Raw genomic sequence first — 12098 nt, forward strand, 5'->3', positions numbered from 1 at the left:
ACCTTGCTAATTAAGCTAGCATATCTTTAATTATTTTATATTCTATTTGATTGTGTGCTTTTACCTTGCTCGGGACGAGCAAGAATTAAGTTGGAGGTGTTTGATAACTCTTAAAAAAATTATTATTCCTAACTTAATTTGGGCTTGTTATTGGATTTTATGTGTTTATTTTCCTATTTTGTAGATAAAGAGCAATCAAGAGGTAGAACTAATCATTCGGTGAAGAATTGGTTAATCTGAAGCAATTTGGAGGTGATTTGAGCATCTAGGCTTCAAAAGAGCAAAAATTACGAAAATGCCACTGTTACAAGGTTGCAACGCTAGCCTGACGCTATAAGGCAAAATGCGTAACATTCCAAAGTTACACAACGACAACGTCAATGATACACTTTTTTCTATAAATACCTTCCTTCGTCTTTAAGTCAAAAGATGCTAACTTTTGGGGGCTAAATTGATGGAGACTGAGGTTAAGCTTTAATTTTCTTATTTTCCCTTCAGATTTTGTATCTCTAGGTTAGTTTTTCTTTTTGTTTTGGGTTGTAATCGACGGATTGGATGTGTATCTCGGATTTTTCTATAAATTAAGGGGTAACTCCTATTTAATTTCTTTGAGCAAGAACCCTATGTTTAATTTCTTGAAGGATTTCTAGTTAATTTAACCGAATAGTTGTGAACTCTATGGGATGATTTGATTTAATCTTAATGGAATTCTTATAAATTGATCTGAAAAATTAGTTTATTGAAATTCTTGTTTACAAAATCGTCATAGCCTATGCATATATTGATTGATTTAGTTGCACATGTTAGGATTGCATGTGTAACGTCTAGATTTTTTCTGACTAAATGCATGTATGCCCTAATATAATCTTTTCCAAACAAATCATGCTATAAGATATGACTTTTCCGATTTGTAGTATGTCTCGACAATTGAATCCTTTTGTAATATAATTCAATTTTAACTTGTATGTCACTAAGAAGGAAGAGTTGTAAATTGAATTGGGGCTAATTTGGTTTAATATCGAATTTGGCTAATTGGAATATTAGATTTTCTAATAGGTTGAGGGGTTAACAGATTCAGTATAATTAATTGATGCCTAATGAAATAAATTGCATAGGAAACTCTCTCTTGCTCTAGAAATTAGATAGACTCCTATTCTAGATTACATTTACCCATTTTATTTTAATTTCACGCATTTATCTTTTTCACACCAAAACCCTCCATTCACCACTCTAGTTAGGAAATTAACTTAACAAAACAAATCGCGCTTCCCTACGGATCGACGCGGACTTACCATTGTTGCTACGTCTTTGTAGTGATAGAAGTAGTTCAGTATATACAAATTTTCTTTTGATCAAGTTTGAAGCTTATTAACGACGTAAGTTTTGGGCCTGTCACAATGCATACCAAATGTCAAATAAAATAACACTTTGATTTATTAAATAAATAATTCGTTATATAAATAATTTATAAACTATGAAATCATGAGATTTAGGGCATCAACTCCAATAATCTCTCACTTGTCTTAAAGCTAGTAGGGTGTATAAATAAAAAGTATAAACAAAGTACATTACACAAAATAATAAACTAGGGCATACATTATGTGTCCAGTAACACCTTCCACTTGTCATAGACTAGATGATGCATGTCTCGTAGATCTAGACTCCCCTTCAAACACTTTAGCTGTGAGAGCCTTTGTAAATGGATAAGCAACATTGTGCTCCGAAGCGATCTTCATGACGATCACGTCTCTCGATGCACAATCTCCTGAATAAGATGATATTTACGCTCAATTTTCTTCCTTCTCTTGTGGCTCATAGGCTCCCTGGAATTAGCCACAACACAACTATTATCATAATAGAGAGTGATGGGTTTTGACATTTCAGGAACAACTTCTAGATCTATAAAAAAAATTATGAGTCATGCAGCTTCCTTGGCAGCTTCACAAGTTGCTGCACACCATGCCTCAATAGTAGAGTCATTAATGGAACCTTACTCTGTGCTTCTCTATACCACACCTCCTTTGTTAAGAGTGAACATTGATCTCGATGTGGATTTTCTAGAATTCCTATCAGTCTGAAAATCAGAGTCAGTGTATCCTGTAAGGATCAAATCCTTAGCTCCATACACAAACATATAGTTTCTCTTTCTTCGAAGATACTTAAGGATGATTTTAACTGTTGTCCAATGATCTAAACCTGGATTCGACTAATATTTGCTTAAAATTCCCATTACATAGCAAATGTCAGGTCTAGTATATAACATTGCATACATAAGGCTGGCAACAACTGATGCATAGGAATTCGTCTCATTTCTTCAATTTCATGAGGTGTCTTAGGACATTGTTCCTTAGTCAATACAATTCCACGCCTGAAAGGTAATAAATCCCTCTTGGAATCGTGCATCGAATATTTGATAAGCATTTTGTCAATGTACGATGCCTGTGATAAGGCTAGCGTTTTGTCTTGCGATCCCTGATGATCTGGATCCCAATAACAATCTGTGCCTCTCCCAAATCTTTCATTTGGAATTAGACTGCTAACCACTGTTTAGCATTTTTTAGTAGACCTATATCATTTCCAATGAGTAGGATATCATCCACATACTGAAGAAACTCATTTATAAGAGATCCATGGGCGGAAGCGGATCGTCCAAATTCCATTTAGGTTGAAAATACAAATTTATAGTTAACATACAGTTTATGCATTCTAAATAAAATTATAGCATGCTTTTTAAATAAGAAATAGAGATCAAGTGATTATATCTTTGAAGAACGATTCTTCTTGTACAACCCTCGAACATAGCAACCTTGAAGACTTTCTTCAAGAATCTCACGAACGAAAATGAGACATAACCACTTGGAGCCTTTGGTATTCTTAGGGTAAGAACCCAGGAGCGGTGGGCTCTGACTATTTTGGTTAGGAGAGAGTTTGAGAGTTTGAAGGAGGAAGATGATTGAGGAAGAAGCACTATCACATAACAAGATTCTCCAATTGTGTAGTTCAAAGCTTCTATCGTATATGCTCTGTGTTTGTTGTGTAGATTCTCTTATGAAAAAATAAAAACTTATTTTAGTTATCCCATTTGCCACAAAAACTATAAAACCACCTACTAAGGTGGTTAGAGAGAAAAAAGGATTAATTATCCAAAATAATAAATAATATAAATAAATATGATAACCAAATTATCATATTATATTTATAACCTATAGTTTTAATATAACATCATATACAATATAAACTATAGTTCTTTTTCTCTATTTTATGGCATTTAATATAAATCATATTTATATTAATTTAACAACTATGAATCTCATTCATAGAAAATATATTTGAATCACATTCAAATATTTATTCCTCCAATTAAACTATAATGTATCAAATAATTATGTCAATTATATCATATATAATTGAATCAATTTAATTATATCTTATATAATTAAATTCCCTCTTATTAATTTGAACAATTAAAATTAACCCAAAAACCGATTCTCAACTAAATCCTTTTGAGCTATCAAGGGGACCTTATGGACATGTAGCTTGAAGCTCCAACGGTAAGTGAATAATTCATTAAAATCTTTAATTACATTATCCACCATCTGTTAACTGTCGAGCACTCCACTAAAGACCGAAAACTACACTCTTTGCACTACAGATATATTTCTGTGTCCATTGGATATAACCAATCAATAGTATGATGACCCTTCACAAATTGCTCGTAAGTACAGCTAGGCTAAATTATCGTTTAGCCCCTGTAGTTACCTCTAACTTCTTAAGTACCATTGATCCCTCTAATGAACAATAGATCATAGTTCTACTATGACTAAAGCCCTCTCGGGCAAGAGAAGGTGTGGCGTCATATTATTCAACACTTGGAATCAGCCTTTAAAGGAGCAATTTATCTACTTACCCCTACTTCGGGGAAGAAGTGAATTCCATCTTGTGTACTCGAGTTCCTAACTCCCCAATCAGACAAATCCCTAAAATGGTAGGCTTGTTGAGTCAGCAATCTGACCACTCTCACCCATACAAATCAAATGACCGCCTTCATAGGTAGGAGTTCAAACTCATTCAGGATTAAGGTCATGTTACCTATGGTCATCTTAGTGAAATGAAAGTCTCTATTGTTGGGTTTTATGTTCTAAAACTCGTGGTTTGTAAACAATAAAACTTATTTTGAAAATTCAATAAGTTGTTATTGAATATATGAATTGCTTAGAAATAAATCCAATAAACTAAAAGATCCATGATTATTATATGAGTACTTGAACTTTATGTGGAGACATAAAAATGGATTAGGTTCGAGTAAATAGTCAAAATGATCTATAGTATATGAATGAGGTTGGGTGCCTTATTCTGGTAACACTATTGGATGCGACCCACTCTATAGTTGTTACAAGGAGTTGTAAAGTGCTGCAGATGATGTGTTCCCAATTCGTACATATTATGACATGAGGAGTGGGGGCATTCTATGCAATGAGTTTGTACAAAATCGGACCACGAAATCAGTCACTCTTACTTTCTAACGCTGTTTACTATTTAAGATTGACTATTTCAAAGTGATGACCTAGGTAACTTAACCTTAATTCTGAGCTAACTATGAACTTCTGTTTATTCAGGATTATCCTTAGACTTGCATAGGTGAGGGTTGGCTCAACAAACCTCCATTTCAGGGGTAAAAACGGGCAGATAGCTGGGGACATAGGGTACAAGATGGAATTCACTCCTACCCGCTATCAGGGATAGTAGAGAGGTTGTTCCTTTAAGTGTTGACTATGGGTCTTGAACAAGGGGCACCGCCCTCTCATTGGCCCGAAAGAGATTCGGTTTATTGATTGGATCACAAACCAATTGTTCATTAGAGGATCAGTGGGAATTAAGGAACAAAAGATAATCTCGGGGTTAAAATAGACATTTGACCTAGCCGTTATTACAAACAACCTGTGAAGGGTTAACTTACTAATCATAGTTATATCGAGTGGACATAATATATCTACAGTGAGGGGAGTGCAACTATGGGCTTTAGTGAAATGACCCATTAGTTAACGAATGGGGGTTAATTCGGTATAAAGAGTTTAGCCAATTAATCTTGGATCGTTGGAGCCCATGATCTGTAGGTCCACGAGGTCCCCCTACTAGCTCGTAAATGAATTAGCCCTAGAGTAGTGTGATAAGTTAATTTGAAAAGTTCAAATTAGAATTAAGGGAACTAGTAATTATATGTGTTATAATTTTAGAATTAAATGGAATTGAAAAATCAATTAATATTTAAATATGATTTAAATATTAAATTCATGAATAGTGATTCATGATGGTAGAATTTGTGTAAAATTAATTTAATATTTGATATTAAATTAATTATAATTAATTATTTATTATTAATTTTATTAGAAAATTAGTTAATGAATTAATTTTGTAAAATTAATAAAGATTTTCAATTTTGAAAACAAAATTGATTTTGGAAATCAATTTTTAAAATAAAACAAAATTGGAAAAGATTGAAAATGGAAAAACTCAATAGTGGGGTTTTTCCATTTTCTATCAAGTTGCTCACACATATTTTCACTATTGCTTGAGTCAATCTTTCAAGCATGAGCTGCTTTCCATGTACCTATCTATTTTGCATGATGAATTTGCAATAAATAGAGAAGATTAAGCTGAGAATCAAGCATGCATTAGTTGAGTTTTTTCTAAAAAACTTAAGTTGAAGAAGGTGTTCTTAATGGTGCATTGGTGAGCTTCTTATCCAAATTCCATTCATTCAAGCTTATTTTGAGTCCAACAACTCAATCTAAGGCTCCAAGAGAATAGTGGGGAAGGCCTTGAGGTGGTTCATAAGAAGATTTGCAACTGAATTTGAGTTTCAAGAGGTTTTACAAAGGTACGTCTTGAAACCCTCTTATTATTGTATGATCATGCTTTATTTATAGCCAAAATTAATGAATTAGAATACTTATTGATCCTTGTTGCTTCCATTGCATGCTGATATAATCCTACATCTATTATGAACGATGTTATATAATGAGACTAAACATTTCATGGTCTGATCTTATACAAACTTCTTTGTATAGAATATCCCCATTCGCATGTCTAATACATGAATGATCAGGATCAGATCATTTGTAGCACTTTACAACATTTGTAACACCTATAAAGTAGGCCATACTCGTAGTGTCACAAGGATAAGGTACCCAACCTTATCCATATACTACAGACCATTTAGATTATCACTTAAACATGATCCACCTGTATGTCTCCACATACATGTTTAAGTTACAACGATAGCCTTGGATGTTAGTTTATTAGTTTGTGGTTAATGCAACTAAAATATCACATATTCATAGACAAAGTGAATAAAATATCAAATATTATTAATCACATACAAGTTTGTTCATAGAAGGTTTACAAACTATAGGACCCTACGAGATTTAGGGTATCAACCCCAACAATCTTCAACTTATCCTAAAGCTAATGGGGTGTACGAGATATAAAATTACAAGTACACAAAACAATAAACTAGGGTATAACACGTCTAGTACAAGATCTCCCACTTGCCTTAGTCCAATCGTGGTCTGTCCCATAGACCCATACTCTGCAGATGACCCTCAAACACTGTAGCCGTGAGGGCCTTCTTAAACGGGTCAACAATGTTGTGCTCCAAAGCTATCTTCATGGTAATCACGTCCCCTTAATGCACAATCTCTCAGATGAGATGATACTTCCGCTCTATGTGCTTGCCACACTTATGATTCCTAGACTCACGGGAATTAGCCACAACACCACTATTATCACAATAAAGTGTGATGGGCTTTGACATGTCTGGAACAACTTCTAGATCCGTCAGGAATTTCTTGAGCCAAACGACCTCCTTAACAGCTTTACAAGCCGCTACATACTCAGCCTCCATGGTGGAGTCCACGATGCACCCTTGCTTGGTGGTTCACCATACTACAACCCCTTCGTTAAGAGTGAACATTGATCCTAAATTAGATTTTCGAGAATCCCTATCAGTCTGAAAATTAGAGTTCGTGTATCCCGTAAGGATCAAATCTTTAGAACCATACACAAGCATGTAATTCCTCATTCTCCGTAGATACTTGAGGATGTTCATAACGGTTGTCCAGTGATCATATCCTCGATTAGACTGATATCTACTGACTATCCCCACTGCATAGCAGATGTCAGGTGTAGTTCATAATATCGCATACATTAAACTGCCCACGACATATGCATAGGGGACCTGTCACATATTCTCAACCTTTTGAGATGTCTTAGGACACTATTCCTTAGATAAAGTCACTCATGCCTGAAAGGCAAAAGGACCCTCTTGAAGTTCTGTATTGAATATTTGATCAACATCTTGTCAATATACAATGCTCAAGACAGTGTTAGCATTTTATTTTTACGATCTCGAAAGATCTGAATACCAAGAACAATCTGAGCCTCTCCCAAATATTTCATTTGGAATTGGGTCACTAGTCAGTTCTTAACTGTAGTTAGTAAACCTACATCATTCCTAATGAGTAGGATATCATCTACATACAACACTAGGAAAACTACTGAACCATTGATGATCTTCTTGTAGACACAAGGCTCATCAATGTTCTGATCAAAGCCATAAGATTTGATCACAGTATTAAACCTTATATTCCATGATCGAGATACTTGTTTCAGCCCATAAATGGACTGATTAAGGTTGTAAATCTTTTGCTCTTGACCTTGTACTATGAAACCCTCGGGCTGCACCATATAAATGGTCTCCTCAAGATTGCCATTCAAAAAGACAGTCTTGACATCCATTTGCCATATCTCATAGTTATAATATGAGGTAATGGATAGGAGGATTCAGATAAACTTCAACATGGCAACAAGCGAGTTCTCCTCATAGTTAACTCCCTCTACCTGGGTATAACCCTTTGCCACCAGTCTAGTTTGAAGGTTTGCACCTTCCCATTAGCAACCCGTTTTCTCTTGTAGATCCATTTACAACCTATAGGTTTAATCCCTTAGGTTGATCTAGAAGTCCAAACTAAATTGAAGCGTATAGACTCTATTTCGAGATCCAGGGATTTGATCCATTCATCTCTGTCAACATCCTCCATTGCCTTCTTGTAAGACAATGGATTCTCAACCTCACCTTCAGCTACTATAGCTAGGATTTTAGTTAAACTCATATAGCGAAGAGGTGGGTTCACAACCCTCCCACTACATCGAGGTTCCCTCAACACTTGAGGTGGATTTGACCTACTAGATGAACCTACTTCAACAACACTTGTTGAGGTAATAGGCTCTTCAACAACTGAGATGATGTGCCCGGTTCCAACTCGCATCGTCATCTCACCAGCACTAAGCTGCCACTAAGAACTAATTCCCTGAAATGAAGAACAAACATGGTTAGTGGCCTCAGAGTCAATAGTCCAGTTAGAATCATCATTCTCCACTAAACAAGTCTCCGAAACAAGCAAATCATATTTACCTTGTTTGACCTTCTTCTTCTCTGCCAAATATCTGGGGTAGTTCCTCTTCCAGTGCCTGTCCTGGTTGCAATGGAAACATTTTTTCTTGTCAAACTTCACTGGTGGTTTACCCCTTGGAGCAGCAGGTTATGGGTTAGCAGAAGCCTTCCCCTTACCACCCTTCTTCTTCTTCCATTTTCTGGTGCTGGAGGTAGAATGTGCAGGCTTAGTTCCAGAGATCGAACCTTTATGGAACTTTTTGGATGATGAAGCTGAAGGAAATCTAAATAGACATCCATGTGAGTAGAAGCGGATCATTCTAAATCCCATTGAGAAAGAACAGACAATTACAGTCCACACAGAAACGATTATGCATAATCAGAAATTACAACATGCTACTTATAAAGGAACGAACAAGGGACAGAGTATGCGAACCTTTGAAGAACCTTTCTTCACGTATCCCTCGATCGTTCAACAAATTGTTCAATCAGCACGAACTCGAACACAACGAACAGAACACGATCTCAACGAACATCTGAATGAACCTCGATCCTAATCGAGTCTAACTCGATCCTTGAACGGAATTAGAACATCACCACAATGGTTACCTTGATATTCTCGGTGTGAGAATCCAGGAGTTGTGAGTTCTGTATGATTTTGGGTTGAGGAAAGCAGAAGGTAGACGATCGAATAAGTGGAAGATGGATACTGTCTATCGTATAGACGAAATACTCGATCGTTTAGAAGATAGAAGCCTATCGTATAGAATTTGCTACTCGATCATGTAGCAATGATTAAACGAGTAACTATCGTATAGTAAACTCGTTACTCGATCGTGTATGCTCTGCTATTGTTTTGTAAAACCTTTTTACTTGATAACCTTTTTGTGAGATTATTCCGAATGAATCATCAACAATTTTGGAAAACCATTTTTCTTTTATCTCAAAGTTACCATAAAACTTTCAATAACCTCCCACTCAATTCAATGATTAGAGAAAAAGAATAATTAATTATGATATAATTAATATGTTATAAATAAATATAATAACCAACTTATCATATTTTATTTATAACCTATAGTTTTAATATTTCATCATATGAAACATGTAAACCATAGTTTTTTTTTCCTATTTTATGGTATTTAGTATAAATTATATTTATATTAATTTCTCCAATGAATGTATCTAATACATCATATCAATTATATCACATATAATTGAATTAATTTAATTATATCACATATAATTGAACTTCTTCTTGTTAATTTGAATACTTTAAACTAACTCAAAATCCGATCTCAAATTGAGAACTCTTTGAGCTACCAAGGGGACCTCATAGACCTATAGCTTGAAGCTCCAACGGTATGTGAATAACTGACTAAACTCTTTAGTCACGAGATCCACCACCCATTAACTATTGTTCACTCCACTAAAGACCGACAGCTACACTCTTTTCATTACATATATATTTCTGTGTCCATATTACCAATAAACAGTGCGATGACCCTTCATAAATCGCTCGTAAGTATAGTTGGACCAATTTACCATTTTACCCCTGCAGTTACATTTAACTCCTTAAGTACCACTGATTCCTCTAATGAACAATAAGTTATGGTCCTACTATGACTAAGTCCTCTTGGGCCAGGAGAGGCTGTGGCCACTATGTTCAAGACTCGAAATCAGCCCTTAAGAGAGCAATTTATCTACTTACCCCTGCTTCTGGGAAGGAGTGAATTTCGTCTTTTGTAGTTGAGTTCCCAGCTCTCCAATTAGACGAATCCCCAAAATGGTAGGCTTGTTGAGTTGGCAATCTGGCCACTCTCATCCATACAAATCAAAGGACCGCCCTCATAGGTAGGAGTTTCCAACTCACTTAGGATTAAGGTCATGTTACTTATGGTCATTTTAGTGAAATGTAAGTCTCAATTATCAACGGTGGTATATAAAAAGACTAATCATCTCGTGTCTGATTTTATACAAACTCTTTGTATAGGATACCCCTGCTCGCATGTCTCCACATGAATGGTCAGGATCAGACCATTTGTAGCACTTTACAACACTTCATCTACAAAGTGGGCCGTATCCGTAGTGTCATCAGGATAAGGTATCTCCCATTTATCCATCTATTACAGACCATTTAGGTTATTACTTAAGGCATGATCCACTTGTATGTCTCCACATACATGTTTAAGTTACATAAAATAACCACGGATCTTAATTTATTGGATTTGAGTAAATACTTATAAAATAACATTTATTTTATTAATAACAATATGTTTACAAAATGTTTACAAACTACAAGACCACCGAGAGAATTAGGACACCAATCCCAACAAAAGCAACATTTACTTCACCCTTCTTCTCCTTGCTTTTCAACAAGGATTGGAAAATCTGCTACTCGTTGAGTAGAGTTGTAAGGGTGTAGTCAACTATGTTAAGAATAACATTGCTACGAAAATGAAGGAAGCTATTTGGTAAGAATTCCAGAATTATGCTAACCTAGCTGGCCTAATCGATGCTGACCCGTTCATCTCAGTCACGTTGAAGTGGATCATTATATTGAGAACATATTCCCAAAAAGATGACCCCTCTTGCATCTGTGAGTTGAAGATGTACTTTAAAGCGTCGTGCCTGAGTTTTGCGGATGGTTGTCCGAACATTCCCCTCAAGGACTTTATGATCTTGCTTGCAATGACCATGGGCTCATGCTTCTTGGCCAAAACTTCGTTACGGCTGGCCAAGATGTACGTTTGGGCCTTTTCATTCGCCTGTGTCCATCGCTCGTATGTCTCTCGAATATTTTGAGGTGCAGTAGAAGCTGGAATAGGAGGGAACTCCTCTGTGAGGACTAATCTGAGATCGTCGATGAATAAAATTGTGTTTATTGTATTTTTCCAACTAGCGTAATTCTCGCCAGTTAACTTATCGACGACAAGCAAACTCAAAGTCGCGGTAGCCATAATTAAATTGTTGAAAAAATGAACAAATTTAATTAAATTTACTTGCATTAAACCAGTTTTAGAAAACCAATCATGTTTTAGCACAATAGTCTAGTGTACCCTAAGTTACATCTATTTTGCAATGATGCTTCAGTGAGGTAGGACAAAAGTCACTGTAGGGTGATCAAGTGACCCTTCACTGAAATGCGAGATTCTCAACCATTAGATAGAAACAACTCATTGTAACTGAATTTAACAGTCACCATTGTTCGGTCCAGAATTTGTTAACATCCTTAACAATTCTGTGTAAGTATAACCCCTTATTTTAGATCCTAGAGTCTTGCCCTAATGAGCCAATCTTAGGGAAAAGCTGATTAGGACAAGAGACTTAAGCAACCCTATCCATTTTTAGAGATCAAATAAAGAGTTGTGCAAAACTGCCATCCTTTAAGGGGACACCCACGATACCACGAGGCGATGCACAAAACTTTATCCAACATAACGAGAGAGACCGAGAGATATGTTGTCACACGTCCCGCTCCCACTTACTATGAACACTCTCTCCATTCACCTTGTTATTAACCTACCCAAATGCCACCCGTAGGTGGACACCTATGGTGCCTTAAGATCGAGGATAGATCTCACGGTGTGAACTTTTAGGGAGATACACGTAGAGGTTAAAGTGAAGTATTATATACCCATTTACC

General features: G+C 35.8%; 1 protein-coding gene across 1 annotated transcript; it reads right to left on the reverse strand.

Annotated features, from left to right (window-relative positions):
• Positions 1-10941: 10941 nt before the first annotated feature.
• LOC150035759 (uncharacterized) lies at positions 10942-11412 on the reverse strand. The gene has a single exon (XM_090314417.1). It carries the CDS (start codon positions 11410-11412, stop codon positions 10942-10944), a length of 471 nt encoding a protein of 156 aa, XP_090170543.1.
• Positions 11413-12098: the final 686 nt, after the last annotated feature.

Source organism: Benincasa hispida, chromosome 6 (genome assembly GCF_027475165.1).
Source record: "Benincasa hispida cultivar pf3 chromosome 6, pf3_genome.v1.1, whole genome shotgun sequence".
NCBI classification, from domain to species: Eukaryota; Viridiplantae; Streptophyta; class Magnoliopsida; order Cucurbitales; family Cucurbitaceae; genus Benincasa; species Benincasa hispida.